The 21,739-nt window shown below is 42.9% G+C and overlaps 2 protein-coding genes across 3 annotated transcripts in view; one reads left to right on the top strand and one right to left on the bottom strand.

Annotated features, from left to right (window-relative positions):
* XPC (XPC complex subunit, DNA damage recognition and repair factor) overlaps positions 1 to 8,373 on the bottom strand; it is a 35,079-nt gene extending 26,706 nt beyond the window's left edge. Inside the window, exons 1-2 of one of the 2 annotated variants that reach the window (XM_082664164.1) lie at positions 8,195 to 8,373; positions 1,167 to 1,362 (exon numbers count right to left, since the gene is read on the bottom strand). In XM_082664164.1, coding sequence (XP_082520290.1) covers positions 1,167 to 1,362; positions 8,195 to 8,342 — 344 coding nt within the window. In that variant the 5' untranslated portion in view covers positions 8,343 to 8,373. The remainder of the gene's footprint in view (positions 1 to 1,166; positions 1,363 to 8,194) is intronic. The other variant, XM_082664165.1, reaches the window with a different exon arrangement.
* An 88-nt stretch (positions 8,374 to 8,461) lies between these two features.
* Positions 8,462 to 18,232, top strand: LSM3 (LSM3 homolog, U6 small nuclear RNA and mRNA degradation associated). The gene is made up of 4 exons (XM_082664167.1): positions 8,462 to 8,686; positions 10,899 to 11,009; positions 13,236 to 13,331; positions 17,922 to 18,232. The coding sequence occupies exons 1-4, from the start codon at positions 8,666 to 8,668 to the stop codon at positions 18,000 to 18,002; spliced, it is 309 nt and encodes a 102-aa protein (XP_082520293.1). The 5' UTR covers positions 8,462 to 8,665; the 3' UTR covers positions 18,003 to 18,232.
* The last annotated feature ends 3,507 nt before the right edge of the window (positions 18,233 to 21,739 follow it).

Below are 21,739 nucleotides of genomic sequence, written 5' to 3'. Positions count from 1 at the left end.
TTTTTACCCTGCCACTTCCTCTCAACACCACAGCAACAAAAATGTCCCCTTAGAGTAAAAGTGGCAGAAATGGCAACTCTTAACTGAGAGGGAAAGGGGGACCAGAGCTTTCCCTGGCAACATCCTGGTCTATCTGTTTGTGAATTTCTATGCAGAAAGAATTCAACAAGTGCGGAGCGGCAACTGGGAAGCAGTAAGCTCAGAGGCATTCGCAGGAAAAGTCTAAGAGATGAACGATGGTGGAAAATCCACACGCTTCCTTGCGCTCCTTCCCACAGCTGCCCTGTCCTGGCCTACTTTCTGAGCCAGGACTGGAGGTTGCTGGAAAAGCTGACACTAAGAGTGAGGGTTTATTTCTGAAACAAAGAAGAAACGACTGCCTCTCTGTTTGTCCTCTTCCTCCCCCCTCCCCAATTTCCCCAGGAGGCAGATGATCAAGTGTTGATTGTTCACCACATATTAATATGTTCATTCACTGTCAAAGGCCCTGCCCTAGACACCACGGGGCATAAACAAATGAACCAGTGTGGGTCCAGCCGTCTGAGCTCACAGTGGTATATGGCACGGAAACAAGTAAGTGTAACACAAGGCGGATCAGTTACACTCTTACGAGATGCAGCAAGAAGTCCGAGGAGGAAAAGGGGGAGGAATCAATTAAGACTGTGGAGGGGATGACTTCTGCTCTGCATCTTGAAGGTGGAAGAAACCGTTCCAGGCAGAAGGAAGAGCGTGAGCACGTGTCAAGTGAAGGAGGGAAGTCCAGCTGGGCAGGGGCGGAGTGCACCTGAGGAGAGCAGGACAGGACATGGCCAGACGTCAGGGAAATGCCTCGTGTATGAAACGTCTTCGTGTGGTATAAAGAGTACTGGACCAGGAGTCAGAAGACTGAGGTCTCATCCTGGTTTTGGCCACCATCTAGCTGTGTAACCACGAACAAATCACTTTCTGAAAGCTGTCATCCTCATCTGAAAAGTTTGGGAGGTAAACTATATAATTGCCAAGACTCTTCCCAGCTCTTACTAGTGGTCTGAGCTCTACCTAGAAGAGTTTAAAGATCCCACCTTTTCCACAGATCCCAGTGACAAGCAAAAGGAGTAGGTTTTCTTAGTCACACTTCCCTGATGGGAACAATCAAGACCTGCTCAAGAGGTTTTCAGCCATCTCACCTGGAATCTTCCCCATCACTGAGGGCTTCATCCTTAATAACCAGAGGGTTTTCGGATTTAACAGTCACTTTGGCCGCTTTCTTTCTTGCTGGACCATCTGCTGGGCCCCCAGAATCACCGAAGCCTCTCTTCCTCTTTCCTCGTGAAACTTTTGAGAGAACACTCTTCTTTGGAGGTTTCTCATCTTCGAAGACATCTAGATGACCACACAGAACATGAGATAAGGGACAAAAGGAAAGGTGGAGACACTGTAGCTTCATGGGCAGGGTCATGAGAAGTCCTCTCTGGTAACCTCCCTCTAAACCTCCGTCACCATCCCATGTTGGGTCAGCAACCAGCTTTCAGCCTCTTCCCACCTCCAGCCGGTCTACACTCTACACTCCTCCTTTATCAGCACTGTATTCTACTCCTCCTAAGACTACAGACACACCACCACATGACTCATACAACCTAAACTGCAAACCTTAAATTTCAGCTAATATCCAGCAAGGAAAATTCACAATCCATTAATTAACACCTTGCTTATTTACTACCTGCCAAGACTAATTATTTATTTTAGGGATAATCCACTCCTATTAAGTGAAATGATTCAAGTTCATAAACATGTCCGAGTGTCCAGTTTTAGCACAACTGATTTCTCCTAATCTAAGTTCCTGTCATCTTTCAAACCCAAACACTACTCAAAACACATACATTATGAAATCTTTCCAGTCTCACCTCAGTGCCACTCTCAGTAAACTTAGGGTTGGAATGAGTTAGCAGTAACTCAAAAATAACTTTATTTTCTCAAAATAATTATTGTTTCCTTTTTTTGTTAAAGGGAAATATAAAAAATGCATAAACTGTTGGTTTTAGTTCAACTAGGGTATCTAAAAGCATGGTCTGCTTATTAACATATATTACTGTTATATATATTTATAACATGTATTAATATGACAGGGAAATATTTTCTATTTTATTATAAATATATTCATGCAAATTATCTTAAATCATCTTCTTTTGCTGCTGCAGAACTCTGCTTCAATTAACTATGGAAAATAAAAATACCCTAGCCTTCACTGAGGTTCCAAAAGGAGCTGCAATACTAACCTAAAATATCAAATTAATTCATTCCTTTCATCTATGGTTTGTCCTGCTGACTCTCTGGATAGGTATTTATATTCCCCAAGAATACAATTTTGCATGGGGAAAAAAGACTCTCCCTTTTGATCTAAACAAAATCATAACTTAATTTTAATAAATTTCACCTTATAACAGCATTTGTTTTAATGCTGGTTAAAATCACTGATTCAGTTCTGTTTCTTTAAAATGTTTTCTAAAAGGAGAAATTTATGCATTCCCAGGTTTTAAACATTTTAATGGAAACAAAATATTTCAAAATTAGTTATTTATAATCTGGAAACAGATTTCTTATTTCAAGGCCAGAATTTGCTTAAAAGTTTATTTATGACTTGACAGTTTGGTAGGGCACCCTTAAAAACAGGATTTCTAGATCTTACAGTGGTTTTTAGCCCTTTGTTAATAAGCAAAGATGTTAAATACTCCACTTTACTAATCTAAAGATGCAGGTGGGGGGTTGCTCCAGAAGCACTATTTCTTCCTCACCAAAATCACTTGGTTGGTTAAAAGGCACAGCTGTGTATTTTTGTGTTTTGAAGAGAGAGGTTGAGGAGTTAAAAGTGAGAACAAGGGAAATAAACTGTGAATCAAAAAACTGTTCATAGTATCATTATTCATAATATCCAAAATTTTTAAAATCTGAATGTCTATCCATTAGATAAGCATCAATTATGGTACAGTCACACAATGATATGTAATTCAGCCATCTTTTAAGACAAAGGAAAATGATATATGATAAAATGCTAAAAATGCAAAATTATTTTAATAGTATACTTTCTACTTCACACAAAAAAATACACAGACTAGAAGGAAATACACTATTATTTAGTGGTGGCTGTTTCTGGATGGCAGACATACGGATGACATTTTTTTCTTTATTCTTTACTGTTTTTTTTTTTGTTTTTGGTGCCACAGTATCAAGAGGCTATTATCCAGATATTCCATGCAAATGGAAACAAAAAGATAGCTGGGGTAGCAAGACTTGTATCAGACAAGACAGACTATAAAACAAAGTCTGTACTAAAAGACAAAGGACGTTATACAATGATAAAGAGGTCAATACAAGAAGATATCATTCATAAATATATATGAACCTAACATAGGAGCACCTCAATATATACAGCAAATATTAACAGAAATAAAGGGAGAAATTGACAGCAGTACAATAGTGGGGGACCTTAACACCCCCACTTACATCAATGGACAGATGGTTCAGACAGAAAATCAATAAGGAAACAGTGACCCTGTGACTTCCCTGGTGGCACAGTGGTTAAGAATCTGCCTGCCAATGCAGGGGACACAGGTTTGAGCCCTGTTCTGGGAAGATCCCACATGCCACGGAGCAACTAAGCCTGTGTACTACAACTACTGAGCCTGTGCTCTAGAGCCCGTGTGCCACAACTACTGAAGCCCGCACGCCTAGAGCCCGTGCTCCGCAACAAGAGAAGCCACTGCGAAGAGAAGCCCACACACTGCAATGAAGAGTAGCCCCCCACTCACCACAACTAGAGAAAGCCCGTGCACAGCAACGAAGACTCAACACAGCCATAAATAAATAAATAAATGGGGAAAAAAAGGAAACACTGACCTTAAATGACGCATTAGACCAGATGGACTTAATAGATATCTGCAGGACATTCTGTCCCAAAACAGTACAATACACATTCTTTTCAAGTGCACGTGGAACATTCTCCAGGATAGATCACATGCTAGCCCCAAAACAAGTCCCAACAAATTCAAGAAGACTGAAAATGTATCAAGCATCTTTTCCAATGACAACAGTATGAAACTAGAAATCAGTGACGGGAAGAAAAAAGAAAAAAATACAAACACATGGAGACTAAACAAGATGCTACTAAAGAACAAAAAAAACCAATGGATGAATCATGAAATCAAAGAGGAAATCAGAAAATACCTTAAGACAGTGAAAATAAAAACACAATTTTACAAAATCCACAGGATGCAGCAAAAGCTTCCTTCTAAGAGGCAAGCTTACAGCAATACAGGCCCACCTCAAGAAACAGGAAAAAATCTCAAACCACCTAACCTACCATCTAAAGGAATTAGAAATATTACTCAGCCATAGAAAGAATGCAATTTTGCCATTTGCAACAACATGGAGGGTATTATGCTCGGTGAAATAAGAGAGAGAAAGACAAATACTGTGTTTTCGCTTATATGTGGAATTTAAAAAATAAAACAAATGAATATAACAAAACAGAAACAGACTTAGATACAGAGAACAAATTAGTGGCTACCAGTGGGGAAAGGGGTGGGGGGAGAGGCAAGATAGGGGAAGAGGATTAAGAGGTACAAAGGACTAGGTATAAAAGCAGTAAGTTACAAGGATGCAATGTATAGCACAGGGAATATAGCCAATGTTTTATAATAACTTTATATGGAGTAGAGTCCAATATCAGATCACTATTGTACATCTGAACTAATATTGTAAGTCAACTATAATTAAAAAAAAAAAAAAGAGGCCATTTTCCAGGACTCTCCAAGATCTAGAGCTGTCTACTACAGTCAGCCCTCCATATCCCCCTGGTTCTGAATCCACAGATTCAACCAACCTCGGACTGAACTTTGGTTGAATCTGCAGATGTGGAACCCGAGGATACGGAGGGCTGACTGTACTACACTGTTACATAAAGGATTTGAGCATCCGCACATCTTAGTATACATGGAGGTTCTGAAACCAATTCTCTGCAGATACCGAGGGACAACTGTCTAACCAGCCTCCTTGACCTTAACCAAGTAATTTCAGCAGGGCATGAATTAACCACTGGGGCTTGATTGGCCAGCCACTGATTTACTAAAAAAAAAAAAACACCTGCTTAGAACTGCCAGCAGCACCTCATAGCACTAAGAATAAAATGCAAACTCCTTAGTTTGGTCTCCAACCTAAGGGTCCTACTCACGTCTCTCACCTCAATTCCAAAACATTCCCTCCTATGGGTCTTTAAACTTACTGATTCCTCTGTCCAGAGCTCTCTTCCCCCACAATGTCCTACAAAAGGCTCCTTCATTACAGTCAGTAATTGGCTCAAAGTGTCAAGTCTTCACACAGGAGTTCCTTGACCACTAATTCTGACAGCCGCTTCTTCCCTGTCCCCATGTCAGCTTTATTACAGCAACCTGTCCTACCTTCTTCATAGCTCTTATCACCATGTGAATTTATTTTTTAACTTACTTGTCCTACCTACCCTCCCCCAAAGATTACAGGCATCATGAGAGCAGGAACCTTGCCTATCCTGTTCACCGCTATAATTCCAGTGCCTAGCACAGGGCCTGAAAATAGCAAGTGCTCAGTAAGTAGCTGTTGAAGGAGTTAATGAACTACATCGATGAAGGATTTAACATTGAGATTAAATATGGAGAAACCAGAAGTGCCCTAATGGAAACAAAGATATAACGTGGAAGACTATTTTCTTTGTCCCCAGCTGTTGGAAGCAGCCAAGTGTCACGTTCATGTGCATGCACTGAGGTTCTGGTAAAACCCACACTATGGTGCTGTTAGACAGTACACTGGAGAGTCACCAAATCAGTGTCACCTGCGGCCAAAACCACAACCAAATTGCTCCTCTACCCAACCACATCAAAGCTGATAACTCTTCCCGGAAGCTACATTGGAAACTTACTGCAGCTCCACTGGCTCGCAGAGCGTGAGCGAAGCTTAAGTGCATCCTTGCCTACGTGTAGGCTGAATTGATATGAGCTACCCCATCTGATTACTTCACCTGGACCATACCAGGAGCCTTACGGGATGAAAATTCACAGCCACCCAGCAGGTTAGAATTAAGTTTCACAGACGAGGTCCAGTGAGGCTAAATTATTTGCCTCTCATATATAACCCAAACACATATAACTACTAAATGTTGGAGCTATACCAACCTGGTGCCAAGGTGAAGTGTTTAGCTGGGAGGAATGCTACCCAGGCTGGTGGCATTTCCAATACCTTTTGATTTCAAAAAAATTTTTTAATTGCCACGTATTCAGAATACATTCCCTCTGACTAGAATGACAACCCCTTTTCACAGCCGTTTGCTGAAATATTACCTATTCTTCAAGTTGCAGACCAAACATAACTTCTTCAGAGAGCATTTCCCAATTTCTCCCGATTATTCCTTCAGAAGTCAGAAAGCCTTATACCTTATCCCATGAAACCACACGCTGTCTTGGATATTTTTTTGGTAAATGTGAACACTACCCTACTCTGATCTCCAAGAAACCTCTATCTCCCATGTCACGTAGCTCGTGTGCAGCAGACATTAGGTACTCATAAAATGTTATAGGAATGAGTCAACGAATAAAATGGAACTTGTAGTATTAACTGTGAGGTAAATCACCTTTTAAGTTTAGAAATGGTTACCATTTGACTATTTCCTAATGAATGATGGCCTTAAAATATGTACAGAATCACAGAATTACTGAATCTATGTCACAGGAGCCCTTGATGGTGACCTAGGCTAATCGTCTACCCAGTTATATCAGGTACCCCAGAAATCCGTTCTACAGCATGCATTATGCAATTATTTATAATATTTATTGAGTACTTAGTATACGCAGAGAAGGGGGGAGGACAAGATAGGATACAGCAAAAAAATAAGACATGTTTACATAAGCTTAAATTCTGGTAAGACAGGTCAAAAAGGAAGCAAATAAATGAACAAGATCATTACAGATGTGGCATAGGCTGTCAGAGCCTGTCACTGGGAGAGACCACCTTAGGCAGGATACTCGAGGAGTGCCTGGGTTGAGACCTGGAGGAACAGAAGTGAGCCACGGCAAAAGCCACGGAAGAACGTTCTAGGGAGAAGGAACATCAAAGGCAAAGGCTCAAGTGAAAAATAACAGCGTATCTGAGGAACCAAACGGAGGCCAACAAGGAGGGTATCTGGCAAAGAAGACAGTGGTAGCAGACAACAGAAGAAGCAGGAGCCATATCACGTAGGATCTTGTAGGCCATGGTGAGGAATCTGGATTTTATGCCAAGAGCAATGGGAAGCCACAGAGGATCTGAAGCAGGAGCATGGCAAGATCTGATTTTTTTTTTAAGATCACTTGCGCCGCTGCATAGAGAACTCTTGCCGTGGTGAGGGATGAAAAGAAGTAAGGAGGCCAGTGAAGAGGCAATCGCTAGTCGCTCAACTGAAAAGTGAGGGTGGCTTGGGCAGGGGGTGCGGCCACGGGAATAAAGAGAAGTGGAGAGATTGGAGATATGGTTCTGAGGTTGAACTAACAGGACTTGCTGAAGGACTGGAGGTGTGCGTGTAAGGAAGAGGAGGGGTCTGCTTAAAGAAGTGAAGGGATCAATTCCTGAGAAGGGGAAAAGTGGGGAAGGGGCAGGTTTAACTGGGGAAAATCAAGAGTTTTACTTTGCCCAGGGCAAATATAAGAAGCCTATTCGATATGCACGTGAAGAAGTCAGGTGGGATCCGAAGCTGGGGCTCTGAGGTGAGATTTGGCTGAAGGTACTATTCAGGAGATCAGCACACTCCAGCACTCTAAGTCCTGGTCCGTTCGTCTTGTGGGGACACAAAACAATCGCAGTGCCTCTTGCCTATGCACCCTCTGCATCTACCAGGAGGCCGGACTTGATCCTGCGGGTGACGCGGAGCAGGAAGAGGCTGAGCAGGGGAGCTCGCGGTCCGGCCGGGCTCCGCGGAACCGCTCAGGGCGCATCGCTCCCGGCACGGAGGGCAAAGGCGCAGCGACGTCGGGGAGGCCCGGGGCAGCCGCATGACGCCTGCCTCCCGCGGTCACCGGAACGCCGTCTCGCTGGCCCAGGTGGGCGCGGAGCTGCCTCACCCGCACCTGCAGGAGGCCGGCCTCGCCCTCCCCCACCCGGCCTACCTCCCGCCCTCCTCCAGCCTCTCCCCCTAAGCCCGGCTCGGCCTCGCTCTCACCCGCCTCCTTCTCCTCGCGCCTGGCTTTGCTCTCGCCCTTGGCCGTCTGGCTGCGTGACTCACGTCCCCGCGGCCCCCTGCCCGCGGCCACCTGGCCGCGCAACTCGCTTCCCCGCGGCTCCCTGCGCGCCGCACGCTTCCGAGCCATCTTTGCCTGGGCAGGACTGGCGGACGCTGGACGCACCTCGCCGCCAAGGGACGCAGCCCGCGCGCTGGCTCCGCCCCCAGGCGGGGCGAGGCGCGGCCACGCCCCCTCACTGAGACGCCAGGTACCCAATTCCCCCCGCCCCAACGTCGGCGCCCCTGATAAAGCTCCGCCCCAGCCCCAAAGGACCAATGCCAACTGCAGGAAGCAAGAAGCAGCAAAACCGATTATTTCTACTTCCGGTGCATTGCGTCCTCGCCTTTCCAGAGACCGGAGGGGGTTCTCGTGCTCTCGCGAGAGGCGGGAAAGAGCGCAGGGTTTGAAAGATGGCGGATGACGTGGACCAGGTGAGTGTCTTCTGAAGAACTCGCTTCGGCGCGGCTTTCCCACGCCCAGGCCTGGCTCTGCCCCACTTTGCCTGTCAGGGTTGCTTTCTCCAAGCTCACGGCAAGGTGGCCATTTACGCCGCCTCTTTCTGGGTCTTCACGGCCTTAATCTGCCTCTTGGTTAACCGCGCCTCCTCCCAATTTTGCCTCAGGCCCTGAGATTTTTTTTCTGTTCGAAGTCTGCTGGAAACTAGTTATTCCTCACTCTCGTCGCTTCCTTTCTCTTGAGTCTCACCTTTTTCCGTAGGGTGGGGAATAATTATCCTTGCCTGCCTCACGGACCTGTCGGGATTCTGATAGAAAGCCTGATAGTACAGTTAAGGAGTTGTTATCGTTACTGAGCGCAGCAGTTGTTGCAGTCAACAGACACCTAGTGAGCATCGTCTTTGTGTGGTTGGACACCGTTCTGAGCACCAGGGACACTGGCATTGACGTACGTGGTCCCTGGCCCCACTTGAAGTTTATATTCGGGGAAGGACGGGTAAAAAGTAAACATAAGTGTGCGCGATATGCGGGGCTGTGATGTGGTATGAAGGTAACAAGCAAGGAACTGGTATTCAGAATAACTGATGGTCCTGCAGGCTTTCTCACCCTCTCTCCTTTCTTTCCAAAATGCTCTTCCTCAGATATCTTTGTGGATCAGGTTACAGCTTGTTCAGCTTTCTACTGAAATCTCATCTCCTCAAAGAGGACTTCTCTGGCCACCTGGCATCAAACGGCACTCTCCAGTCTGCTTTATTTTTCTTCCTAGCATGTTATTGGTTCATATTAAGTATATGCTTCTTTATTTAATGCCTGTATCCCCCAACTGGAATGTGAGTGCCTTAAGAGCAAGAGTTTTGTTCACTGTTCCGTCCTCGGGGTTTAGAACGGTGCTGGAAACACTCAACAGATACTTATTGAGTGAATAAATCGAATGATCAGGGAGTCCGCTTTGAAAAGGCAGTGTTTAAAACTACGGGATGAAAAGGGTGGACAGTGGGTAGTAGGGCACAGTCATGTATATATCCTTACAGTGTTATGATTACTTATTTATATGCCTCTCCCCACTAGAATGAACTTGAGGGCAGGGACTGACTTCTGTATCATTGTAATCTAGTATTTGGTTAGCTGGTCCTTAACAAACACCTCTTGAACTGGGGATGGGGACTACGTGAGTCAGTATTTTTTCTTCTTTTTTTTTTTTTCCCCTTTTACTCTATGTTAGGGCTGTAGAGCCTGTAACATTCAGTCACCTTCCTCCACTGGCCTTATGTACTTACTGAAGCAGCTCTCCTTGAATAATCTTATCAGCTCTCCTGGCTTCAAGCATCCCTTCCATATGCACCCCGGTCATCCTAGCCTTGGTCTCTTTGAGACTTGTTTCCAACAGTTCTTTAATAGTAATAAAAAGAACCGTTTATAAGTACTTTTCTGTTTGCCAGATACTATTTAAAATATATCAGATACTTCAGTTAAATACATTAGCTCTAATCCTCACAAGAATTATGAAGGGAAGATTGTGGATTCCTCATTTTGTAAACAAGGAAACTGAGAATTAGAGATGGCATGATTTTTTAATCCCAATTCGTAAGTGTCAGAGTCAGGAATTGAACCCACACTGCCTGACTCCAAAGCCAATGCTTTCAACCAGTATTCTATACTGCCTGCTAAATATATTCATCTTACTGACCAAATGGCACCCTAAACTCAACTTGCCCTGTACTGAACTCATAATCCTCCCTCAAACATTCATCTCTGCTTAGCATTCTGACTAGTATGTGGTAGTCATTAAATGTAAGTTCTTCAAATTACTAAATGATATTTGAGATAAAACTGAAGTCTCTGAGAGAGTGACTCCCTACACACTGAAATGGGGTCAGACAGTTTGGATTTTGAGGGAACAGAGTGCCGTCATGATTATTTTGTCATGTAACTCCTTTCTGTGTACGTATGTTTCAACCCTCATTGATCTAGCACTTACTCTGTGTCAGGCACTGTTCGATGCCTTCAAATATGTCATTTAAGCCTCACAACAACAGTGTTAGGTAGGCACTGTCGTTATACACATTTTGCAGATTAGGAGACTGAGGCATAGAGGGGTTAAGTAATTTGCCCACAGTCATGCAGGGCACTGATGGTTCATACACTTTACTCTCTAGTACTGTATTACTAAACCTGTTTCTTTCATCAGCAACAAACTACCAACACTGTAGAAGAGCCTCTGGATCTCATCAGGCTCAGTCTTGATGAACGAATCTATGTGAAAATGAGAAATGACAGAGAGCTTCGAGGCAGGTTACATGTGAGTAAATTTACTAAATCACCTTGAAATCAGATTATTTCCTTACCGTTGCTCCCTTGTCCCACCCCTTTGAAATGTAAAAACTGTCCACTGTGGAAGAGTGTTTGAATGTAGACAAGGAGGAGGTGGAAAGTCAGCCATATTTCCAAAAGCCAAATGCAACTGTGTTTTATTCATATTGTTAACATTTATTTCTCTTAACGGAAATGGTGTGTTTATTAAAGAATATTTTCATTTCTTTCATTTTATCCTGTTTATTTGTAAATAACATTTATTTGTCCTCCATTCTCATTTAAGTGTTCTTTAAATTACTGACATATATATAAATTTGTGTTTTGTTGTGAAAAATTTTAGACAGCACAGACATACATAGAGTAAAAGGGAAAGTGCCATTTCTTTTGAGTCTATAGTCTTTCAGGTCTTTTCTATATATCTACACATATATACAAGAATGTGTGTCCGTATGTATATATTTGCACTATATACACCACCTCTAAAAAAAATAAATGGGATCTTGCTATACATTTTGGGGATACCTTTCTTTGTCACTTAATTGTTCTTGGAAATTATTGATCATGAGTGCATATAAATCTCCTTTATTTTTTTAAATGACTGTAGAATTCTGTATATGGTAGCAGTGATATTAGGATTGTTTTCCATTTCTTACTACTATAAGCATGTTTATACATCGACCTTTGTGTATATCTGCAAATATTTCTATGGGATTGGTCCCTTGAGGTGGTCCCATTTATTCATGAAGAAAGTATACTAAAGGTTTTGCCTCCTCTTGATAACTCGTTACTTTCCTGAGTAAGTTGTTTTTATAACTACCATTCTACCCTAAAGTGATTAAAAATAGCTACTTTTTATTGAGCATTATTTATATGCCAGGTACTGTTACTCTAAGTGTTTTGCATGTAATATCTTATTTAATCTCTGTAACAATTCTATGAGGGTAGATACTCATTATCCCGTTTTACGTTTGAAGAAGCTCAGGCTCAGAAAGATGAAGTTACTTTGCTTAAGGTGACACAGCCAGTAAAAAGAGGGCCAGGCTAGGAACCTAGGCAGTCTGACTTCAACCCCCTCTTAAGTACTATGACTCTACCTAACATGAAACCTAAAGGTAGAGAACCTCCTGTGCTTGGAAAGGAAGTGGGGACCTAGTAGTCTTAAATTACAGAAAGGAAGAAGAATCCCGGGTAATGGAATAGTGGCAACTTCGCAGAGAAAAATAGAATTGAACTTAATCTCTTGGGCCAGTGGCAAGTAGACAAACACCCCAGGACAGACGTGTTGCCTTAACTCTTGGAGGCTTCTTCAGTTCCCTGCCTACACTCAATTGTCTCTGTACTGAATGACCCTCAACCTTTTGTTTTCTGGCCCTTATCTGTAGATCTTTGCCCCCGTTTGTTGCTTTGCCTAGCAGTTCCCTGTGTTGCTAATTGGCTATTTTTATTTTGATGTGAGCTGGTGAACCATTTAACACTTGGCTAGAAGTAAGCGTAAGTGGGTTCTAAACAAGCCACTCCCTCCCTCCCACCCCCTGGAGCTTCACATTTTAGTACAATGCACGAGCCTTAGAGCTTGGATTGAGGACATCCCTGAATATCTGAGTTGCAATATTTGTCGATCGAGCCCACAGGTGCCGAAAAGCTGGTGTTCTGGTGAGTTTTGGTGAGGCTATAATGTGCAGGGTGTTGCTCTACTTACTTTACTTTGTGGTGTTTATTTTAGGACAGGGTGTGTTGAGTGACAGGGTCTTGTGCTTTTAGGAGACTGCATTGCTGTCATCTTAGCAGTTAAAGAATTTTATTTCCTTTACTGTATCTTTCTTGTCACGCTATTACAGATGGAATTGAAAGAAGTATACTGAGAGGTATATGAACTGGCTTTTTTTCATAATTAAATATTATAAATACTTATGTGACTGCCTTAGATAACAAATAGGGTGGGCACTTTAAAAATAATTTCAAATTATTTTGAGTAATTCAGTTTTGACCATAACAGTTTTATATTTGTATCAGGTCAATTAAGTTAACATGGAGATGATTGGCAGAGAAACAGTATATTAGCACAGCAGGATTATTTTTTATTTGCATGTAAAACTTTGTGGTGTAAGTATTATGTGTTACTTGTAATTGAGTGATTTGCATATTATAAGCCCTGTTTATTATTTCCTAATTTGCTTATTACATTTCTTGGTCCCTCACCTTCCCACTTTAGGCCTATGATCAGCATTTAAATATGATATTGGGAGATGTGGAAGAAACTGTGACGACGATAGAAATTGATGAAGAAACATATGAAGAGATATATAAAGTAAGTCTTGCAGTTCCATTCATCGCTTTTAAAATGTCAGTTCTTTTCAGAATCCAACAGTTATTTATGGAAAGCCCGTCGTGTTTTGATACCTATTCATGGACTCAGTAGAGTGTAGCAATTAAAAAAACCAAAGGCATTGGGGTTGGACAGACCTGGTTTCCAGTGCTGGCTTGGCCACTTCCTATCTGGGGTACGTTGGACAAGGGAAGTACCTTTGCAGATGTAACTTCCTCACTGGTAAGCAGGAATATAGTCACTTCTGTCGTAGGGTTGCCAAGATTCGTTGAGATATGGCTGTGTAAGATGCCTCTGTGTGCTGGTGTATAACAGTAATACTGGACAGTGTTTTGTTTGATGTGGACTTACGTATCAATACTTACTAGAAACTAAAACTGAGAAATTTTTAAGATATTTAACTAATTAAAAATAATAAATCGATTACATTTTGACATAAGTAACATTTTTATGAATAATAGCTATATTTTCTAAAACAAAATATTCAGTGAGAAGTGTCTTTGTTTTATGTTTTGCAAATGCTTGGCTTAATAGACAACAGCTAGTTACTCACATCTTTGTTTCTGCATTTAATCTGTTGCACTATATTGTGAATGTCACACAGATAGGTAGTTGGAAAGGGAGGAGTATTTCTTGTGGATACTTGCCTTTGATACTATACCCAAACTCAGCAAGCGGTAGTTTCTTAAAGGCTAGTTGTAGTGTAGAATCTGAAACTATATCAGTGAACTTTTCATTTTCTTGTTATATGCAAATTCATTGGTCTACCTTGCGCTTGGAATGGATTTTTTATACATGTGTGATTTTGTAACATCAAGCTCTGGTCGTTTGGAAAATATTGGTTCACTGCATTATGCAGATCTTCCAGATATTGGCACATTTTGTTGTTCAGTCTTTTAAGTATTGAGAAGCCACTCTGGCCCTCAGGACCGCCTGGATTCACATCTTGACTCCCTTGCTTACCAGCTATATAATTGTACCAGTTACCCAACTTGTCTGTGACTAAGTTTCTGTATCTGTAAAATGGGGATGGTAATACGACTCACTTCATACAGCTATTGAGGATTCATTGAGAGATTCCGTGAAAAGCCTTCAGGTGGCGACAGGCACATAGTAAGTGTTCACATGTCAGCCTTTTTTGGGTTTTGTGGTTCTGCTTTATCCCGGCTTTCCTCCTCTTTTCAACCACTCCCGACTCCGTGGCTAGTTTTCTTTCTCCTTCTGAACGTGGGATTTTTTTTTAATCTGCTTTTTTTCCCCCCTCAGATGTCAATTAGTAATTACTGTTCGTTATAAGCCATCAATCTGTAATAATAGTACAGCATGAAAGCTTGAGCTCTGGCTTAACAGATCTCGGTTCAAATCCTGGCTGCTGGTGATTAGTTATGTGACCTTGGGCAAGTTCTAGAAATTTTTTAAGCCTCAGGGACCTCCTCTGTAAAATGCCAATACGATAATTGTGCCTTCCTCCCAGGATTACAGGTTGCAGTGAATTTGGTGCTTGTAAAGCTGGTGGCAAGTGGTGATTGGTGGCCATTATGATTATGGATAAATCTGTGTCTCCAGCTTTTTTCTTTTCTGAGCTTCACTCTCTCATTTCCAATATTCTTATTGAAACTATGTCCACGTTGGATGTTATCTCAAACTCAGTACATATAAAACTAAACTTCTGGTGTTCTTCACCTTCAAAATGAGCTCATTCTCAATTCCCTGTTTCTGTTCATGATTTTCTCAGTTATTTGGACGTTATATCTCAGAATTTTATATAACAAGTCAGCCGAAAACTTAGTGGCTTAAAAGTACACACGTTTATTAGCTCACAGTTTGTGTGGGTCAGGTGTCCAGGCTCAGCTGGGTCCTCTGCTTCAGGGTTTCTCACAAGGCTGCACAAGGGCTGGGTTCTCATCTGAAGGCTAAAGTGGGGAAGGTTCTGCTTCTAAGCTCACTTTCGTGGTTGTTGAGAGGATTCATTTGCTCGAGGGTTTTGGACTGAGAGCACCTCAGTTCCTTGCTGCAGGGCCTCTACCACTGGCAGCTTGCTTCATCAAACCCAGCAAGAGAGCTGGCTAGCAAGGTGGAAGTGACTATCTTATGTAACCTAATCATGATAGTGACACCCACTAACTTTGTAGATTCTACTAGTTAGAAGCAAGGCACAAATTTTACGCACACTCAGAAGGAGTGGGTTACACAAGTGGGTGAACACCAGGAGGCAGGGATCCTTGGGGGCGATCATAGAAGCTGCTTACTTGTATCTCCAGAAAACTATAACTGAATTAATAGAGAATCATTTCAGATGAAGTGGTTTCCATATGAAGGTAAGGTTGGAACTTTTTAGTTCAGAAGTATGACCACTGAATGAGGGATTTGAGTAAAATGTATCAGTTATTTTGATGAGCGCTGACTCCTTCACTGAACTGGCTATGGTAAGACTAGGTTGCCTTTTGCAACTAGAAGGAAACCAGAAGGCAGTGCTGCTTCCTAGTAGCAGACAGCAGACATGATCCTTGTTTCTCTGAGAGTGATTCTCAGAGTGTGTTCCTCGAACCAGGAGTATGTGCACACCTGGAGTATGTTAGAAATGCAGGTTCATGGGCCACACCCTGGCCTACTGAGTGAGGATCTCTGGGCATGGAGCCAGGAAACTGCCCTAAAGGTGATCTTATGCACATTGAAACTTGAGAACCACTGCCCTGAGAGTGTATTATCTGGGAAAGAGTTAGATACATTCATGGATGACACATAAGTGTACTTGATTTAGCATACTACATTTATAGGTACTACTTGAATTTACTGTTGGGGCTTCTCCTTTTATGTTAGTTCCAGTACCCAAGAAGCTCATAAAACATGGTTCTTACATTTTTAAAAAGTTCTGAAGACATAGCTATTACCAATATTTTCTGCCTGGTGGAGAGAGAGTTCTTTGTCGGACCTACATGTGGTCAGTTGTGGTACAGATTCGTGTAAGCTAAAAAGGATAAATTAATTGTCATTGCCCCACCCACCTCCACTGTAGCACAGCAGGGACAAGGATATCTGCTGCCATAAAAACTCCCTTTCAGAAAAGGAAAGAACAGGAACGTAGAGCAGTTACTGGTCCTTCACACTGATGGATCCCCTGGGGAGGCAGTAGTAGAAGAAATCCCTTGGTTAGGTCATGTATGTCCTGTGTGATATTTGGGCCATCCTAAAAAAAATTCTTTTTCATTTATCTATAATTCAAATTTAATTGGGCGACCTGTATTTTTATTTGCTAAATCTGGAGGCTGCAGAACGTTCACAGAAACGTCTCACTTATGCTGGAAGACTCAAATTGTCAAAGGCTTTTTTCAGCCAGGCTATGTATGGGTTCTTTGGCAATACCATTTCTTTAAAAACTTATGACTTCATATATTTCTGATCTGTTTATTTCCAATCAGTTCTTTGGGCCAGTCACCTCAAAGTCTTTTTCTGTACAGAACTTGTAGACACCTTTATTTCTTTAGTTCCTCACCTCTAATTTGTGTAACTACCTCTCCCACAAATTAACGTTGACTACCTTGGGTCATTTGCTAAAGTAAATTTGGGTGGGAAAGGGACACCCTTAATCTGATCTTCCCCTCAGGGCTGAGCTTGTTTACCTGAGAAAATTTACAGGGCCGCTTTGTTCCTTAACGCATTTTTCCTGCTTATTGTCCACAGTTGGGAGTCTAAAAACAGTTGGCTTTTATGACATCATGAATGCTGTTTCTTGTAATCTCTACTTGAAAACCAGCTAGTTCTCACCTAAGCTCATCTCTTCCTTACACTGCCCTGCCCAGTGCATCAGGTTAACAGCAACACTACTAACGTTTGGCCTTTTCCAGCCTCTTCCCCAGAACCTGTAGGTTTGGGACATCTTTTGGGCTACCTTTGGAGTCAACGTTTACTTAATGTTTTGCCGAGGCATGAGAAAATTTCAGACCTTCCATATCTGTTTCCTTACAGCCTAAGGCTTGTTCCCTAGGCTAATGCAAAAGGTATCCATTCTGTATATGAGTGCAGTAGCACATAGAAGCAACACAGGAGGGCTTAGCACAGTAGGATTTTATTTGTACCCACACAACGGTCTTTAGTGAGGTTTTAGGTCGGTACAGTAGCTTTCTTCCAGGTGCTCAGTCAGGGACCCAGGCTTCCTGGCTCTGCCGTCCCCAGGGTTCTCCATAATCTGAGTCCATGGTCGCGGGAGAACACAGAGGCGCCTTTGTGGGAGGTTGCTCATCACTTCTGTTCACTTTCCATTGGTTAAAACCCAGTCCGTGGCACCATCTGGTTGGCAGGGAGCATGAGAAATGTGGTCTAGCTGTGTGCCAAGAAGAGGGGCAGAAAGGGCTGGGTGGATAGCGGACGCCTCTGCCCCAGTTGTGTTCCAGGAAAAGAAACAGTTAGTAGATGGTTCTTTGTGCCACAAAGGTAAGTGAACAGGTTTTTTAAGCAATTTGTTTGTGTTATGCTGAATCTGTGGTTTTTTGTTTTCAAATTTCTTTCTCGAAAAATAAATAATACTACTACAAATTTGTATAAATGTGTTCTGTGTTTTTTTTCCTCTTCCAGTCAACAAAACGGAATATTCCGATGCTCTTTGTCCGGGGAGACGGTGTTGTGCTAGTTGCCCCACCATTGAGAGTTGGTTGAAACAAAGAATTTATCCTGTGTGGAAAATAGGAGATTTTGTATGATTGCCTCTTTAAATGTAGAAGATACTCAAAAGAGAAACCGGCGTACGTTTTGATTTTAAGAAATAACCAAGAATTCTTCCACTTCTGAAATAAGTTGATTTGCAGATAACTCACAAATTCTTAAGCTAAATGGCATTTTTATTTTTGTCCAACCCTTCCAATAAATGTGATTACCAAGATGCAGAACTTTTTCAGGAGTTGATTTGCTCCATTGTTTTTTCGGACAATTTCTGGGTTTCTTTCTTTAAATTAAATTTGATGTTTCCTTTTTTGATTTTTAATGCAGTCTCCTGTCTTGTGAATTCTTTCAAATAAGCACATGTGTTCCATTCACTTTATTTGTACACTTTTGTGTTGCATCTACTGTGTTTGCGGCACCAAGTTGAGTCCTGGGAACGACAGTTTTGTCCATTTGCTTCCCTTCCTGGAGTCTTCTGGAAAGGCAGTTGTTGAAGCCAGTAACTGCAGGACAGTGAGGTCAGGGCTGATGGCGTCATGCAGGTATGGGATGCCGTGAGAGCACAGAGAAGAGCACCATGGGTGGGCGGTCGTGGTGGTGGGGCTCTCGTTGTAAACACTGGCACTGCAGTGAAACATGGGAGGCTGGTTCTCTTTTCTCTGGCTGGGTTATTTCTAAGGCCAGGCTTCAGTGGTTGTTAATCCATTATCTAGCACAATATGCTTAACATATGCACAATATTTTAAGCCACGTGCAAGAAAGATGCTTTCTTTAAGGCGTTGTGTAATAAAGTTTCATTTTATTTCTTGTGCCTGTTCCTGCAAGTTAGTGGAGAAGAAAAAAACAAGTGTGGGCAAGCTGACAGATGCCTTACCTTACGTGAGTAGACAGGAGAGAACCACTCACTTCTGCCAGCCGCACTTTGTCCACAGGCTTCAGTAGTCCCAGGACGCAACCTGTTTATAGCAGCCTGTTCACTGTTGAAGGAATGGGACTGTGGTTCTGATGGTAGCAAGTGGTTGATCCTTTAGATCACCCTGTCTGAGTAGAATGCTTGCCTAAGTGCTGATGATGGTGATACATGTAATAATTGCCACCTTTTGTTGAACAGAGTACACCAGGCAAAGGCATTTTGTGTACGTCTTCCTATTTAATCCCTGCAGCAGCTCTCCTGCAGGATGTTACGAGAAACTGAAGCTCCATGAGCTTTCGTTGCTTGTCTGTGGGTCTGAGGAAGTACCTGTGTGAGTGAGTGGGCCAGGCGTGTGGTGCAGCTCTGGCTCCTAATGTCCACCACAGCCATGACGGCCACTCTGCGGTTCTCTCCACGTTGCATTTATTTTTAGTGGCATCTGATATCTGTGCCTAATTCCTGAATACTTCTTCTACTCCGTTCTTGGTCATCTTTCTCTTTTTTCTCCTAAAATTGATAGGTTACAGCAGAACTTTTTTTGGCTGTGAGGACTTGTGTACATGCACACGTTTCTGAAAACCATGAACCTTACAGTCAGACACAGTTGCCATCACGTGCACATAAAACTCAGCAGCCCCGTACAAATGTCCACTTACTCCTGTCTGCTAAGATACAGGGAGGGGGCAACAAAAGATTTAACTGCAGGATAACCATCTGCGTGTTACCAGATGGGGGTTTTGTGAGCCCTTTTGGAGCTCACGCTACCTGCCTGGAGGGTTGGAGCTGGGACCCAGTCCACAGCAGGGGCCGCTCAAGCAGCGTCCTGCCACAGATCCCCATCAAGGCTTTCTCTCCAGGTCTGCAGGCGCGCTGCCCTCTGATAGGGCCCCCGGTGCCATACCTTGGACTTCTGGTGCCACATAGCACACCGAGCTCTGGCCAGCTGGACGGCCCGTTGTCGTTGGAGCCGGTGACTGGTGGTTTCTGCAACGCGGTGTCAACGTAACTCAAGGGGAGCCTTCTACCCATTTTTCCTTTGGAAACCTCTCAAGCAGATGCCATACCTGGATCCCCGCGTTGGTGGATTCCTGAAAGAGATTGTCGTGAATTGTCACGGCTTCCCACAAAGAAAGATGGACAGACAGAACGTGGAACTACACACTCAGCTTTGAGATGAAATGTGCCCAAATTGAAATCTGAGTAACTTGAGTATCGCAAGTAAGACTAAAAGCATTAGCTACAAGTGGGCAATTTTCACACATTTGAAATAGTGGTTTTTGTAGATCTGCCCAAACTAGGCTGTTTTCACACTTCCTTTTATTACATATACAGGCGGACCGCGGGGCTATTGCAGGTTTGGTTCCAGACCACTGCAGTAAAGCGAGTCACAGGTTTTTTGTTTTCCCAGGGCATGTAAAAGTTATGTTTACACTATACTGTAGTCTATTAAGTGTGGAATAGCATTAGGTCTAAACAATGTACATGCCTTAATTAAAAAATACTTCATTGCTAAAACATGCTAACCATCCTCTGAGCCTTCAGCCAGTCTAAATCTTTTTGCAACAGTAACATCAAAGATCACTGATCACAGATCACCATAGCAAATATAACAATGAAAAAGTTGGAAATATTGCAGGAATTACTAAAATGTGACACAGAGACATGAACTGAGCAAATGCTGTGGGAAAAAATGGCGCCAATAAACTTAATGCAGGGTTGCCACAAACAATTTGTTAAAAAAAACGCAATAAATTGAAGCACAATAAACAGGAAATGCCTGTAATATATACCTACATTGATATTAGCCTGTAGTCAGAGGGGAGGAATGTTCCATTGTGTGAGCAGCTGCCAGCTGTGAGCAATGCTCACCTGCACTGGACAGGGAGAGTCACTGAAAATTCCAGGAGTCATCCTGGCAGGAACCAGAGGCTCACTGATGTTTTTGTCCCTCAGCTCTGCTGAGCTATGTGGATTTCATTCTTGGGCAAGCCCTGCCTGGTAGCAGATCCAGGCTTACAGCCTACCTGCTTGCCAGCTGCAGTGATCTCATTCTCGATTGGCTCACGTGCTGGTCCATGACTAGTCATCGTGGCCAAGAGAATACAGGGTTCTGATTGGAACTAAGAGTCAGATTATCCCTGCCTGGGCCATGTGGTCTGAGGGTGGAGAGGGGTAACTTCTCTAAAGGGAACCAGGGAAAAGAATGGATGGGAGCTGGAGACAAAGAATGCCTGCTACGTAAGAATGACTTGTAGTCTCCTCTAACTTCTACAAAAATAAGCCATTTTGATACTTGATTATTAGTAACAAATTTCTTGGAACACACCTCATAGCAGACATTATGATTTGAAGCCATCACTCTGGAATCTAGTAGGAGGCCCTCGAGCACCCTGAGCGGGGTCGGTCAGTGTGTAAGGAGCTTAGATGTGTTCCATGACTGGGCCTGATAGTAACGAGTCCTCTTGGGGGGCCAAGGTGGGGACCTGCAATGCAAGAGGGTATTCGGCTGAGAGTAGGTATTGGAGTCCTCAGAGCTCTGAGGAGGGTGGGATACTTGCATGATATGAGTGAGAAACAGCGAGCCCCACCCAACAAGTGGCTTTTTGTGAGCAGGGACCATTGTCACAACCCCAGCCCAGGGCTTGGCCAAGAGTGTGTCCCCAATAAATGCTGAATAGCTGAGTAAACCATAAGAAAGCCAGTGACAATACTATGGGTGGAAAGGCTAAATGGTACTCTTTTTTTCAGCTTTATTGAGGCATAATTGACAAAATTGTAAGATATTTAAAGTGGACATTGTGGTGACTTGATATAAGTATAC

This window comes from Grampus griseus (genome assembly GCF_964374135.1).
Source record: "Grampus griseus genome assembly, chromosome: 10".
Classification (NCBI taxonomy): Eukaryota; Metazoa; Chordata; class Mammalia; order Artiodactyla; family Delphinidae; genus Grampus; species Grampus griseus.
Note: the sequence above shows the minus strand (reverse complement) of the source record. Positions and strands in the feature narration are given on the sequence as shown.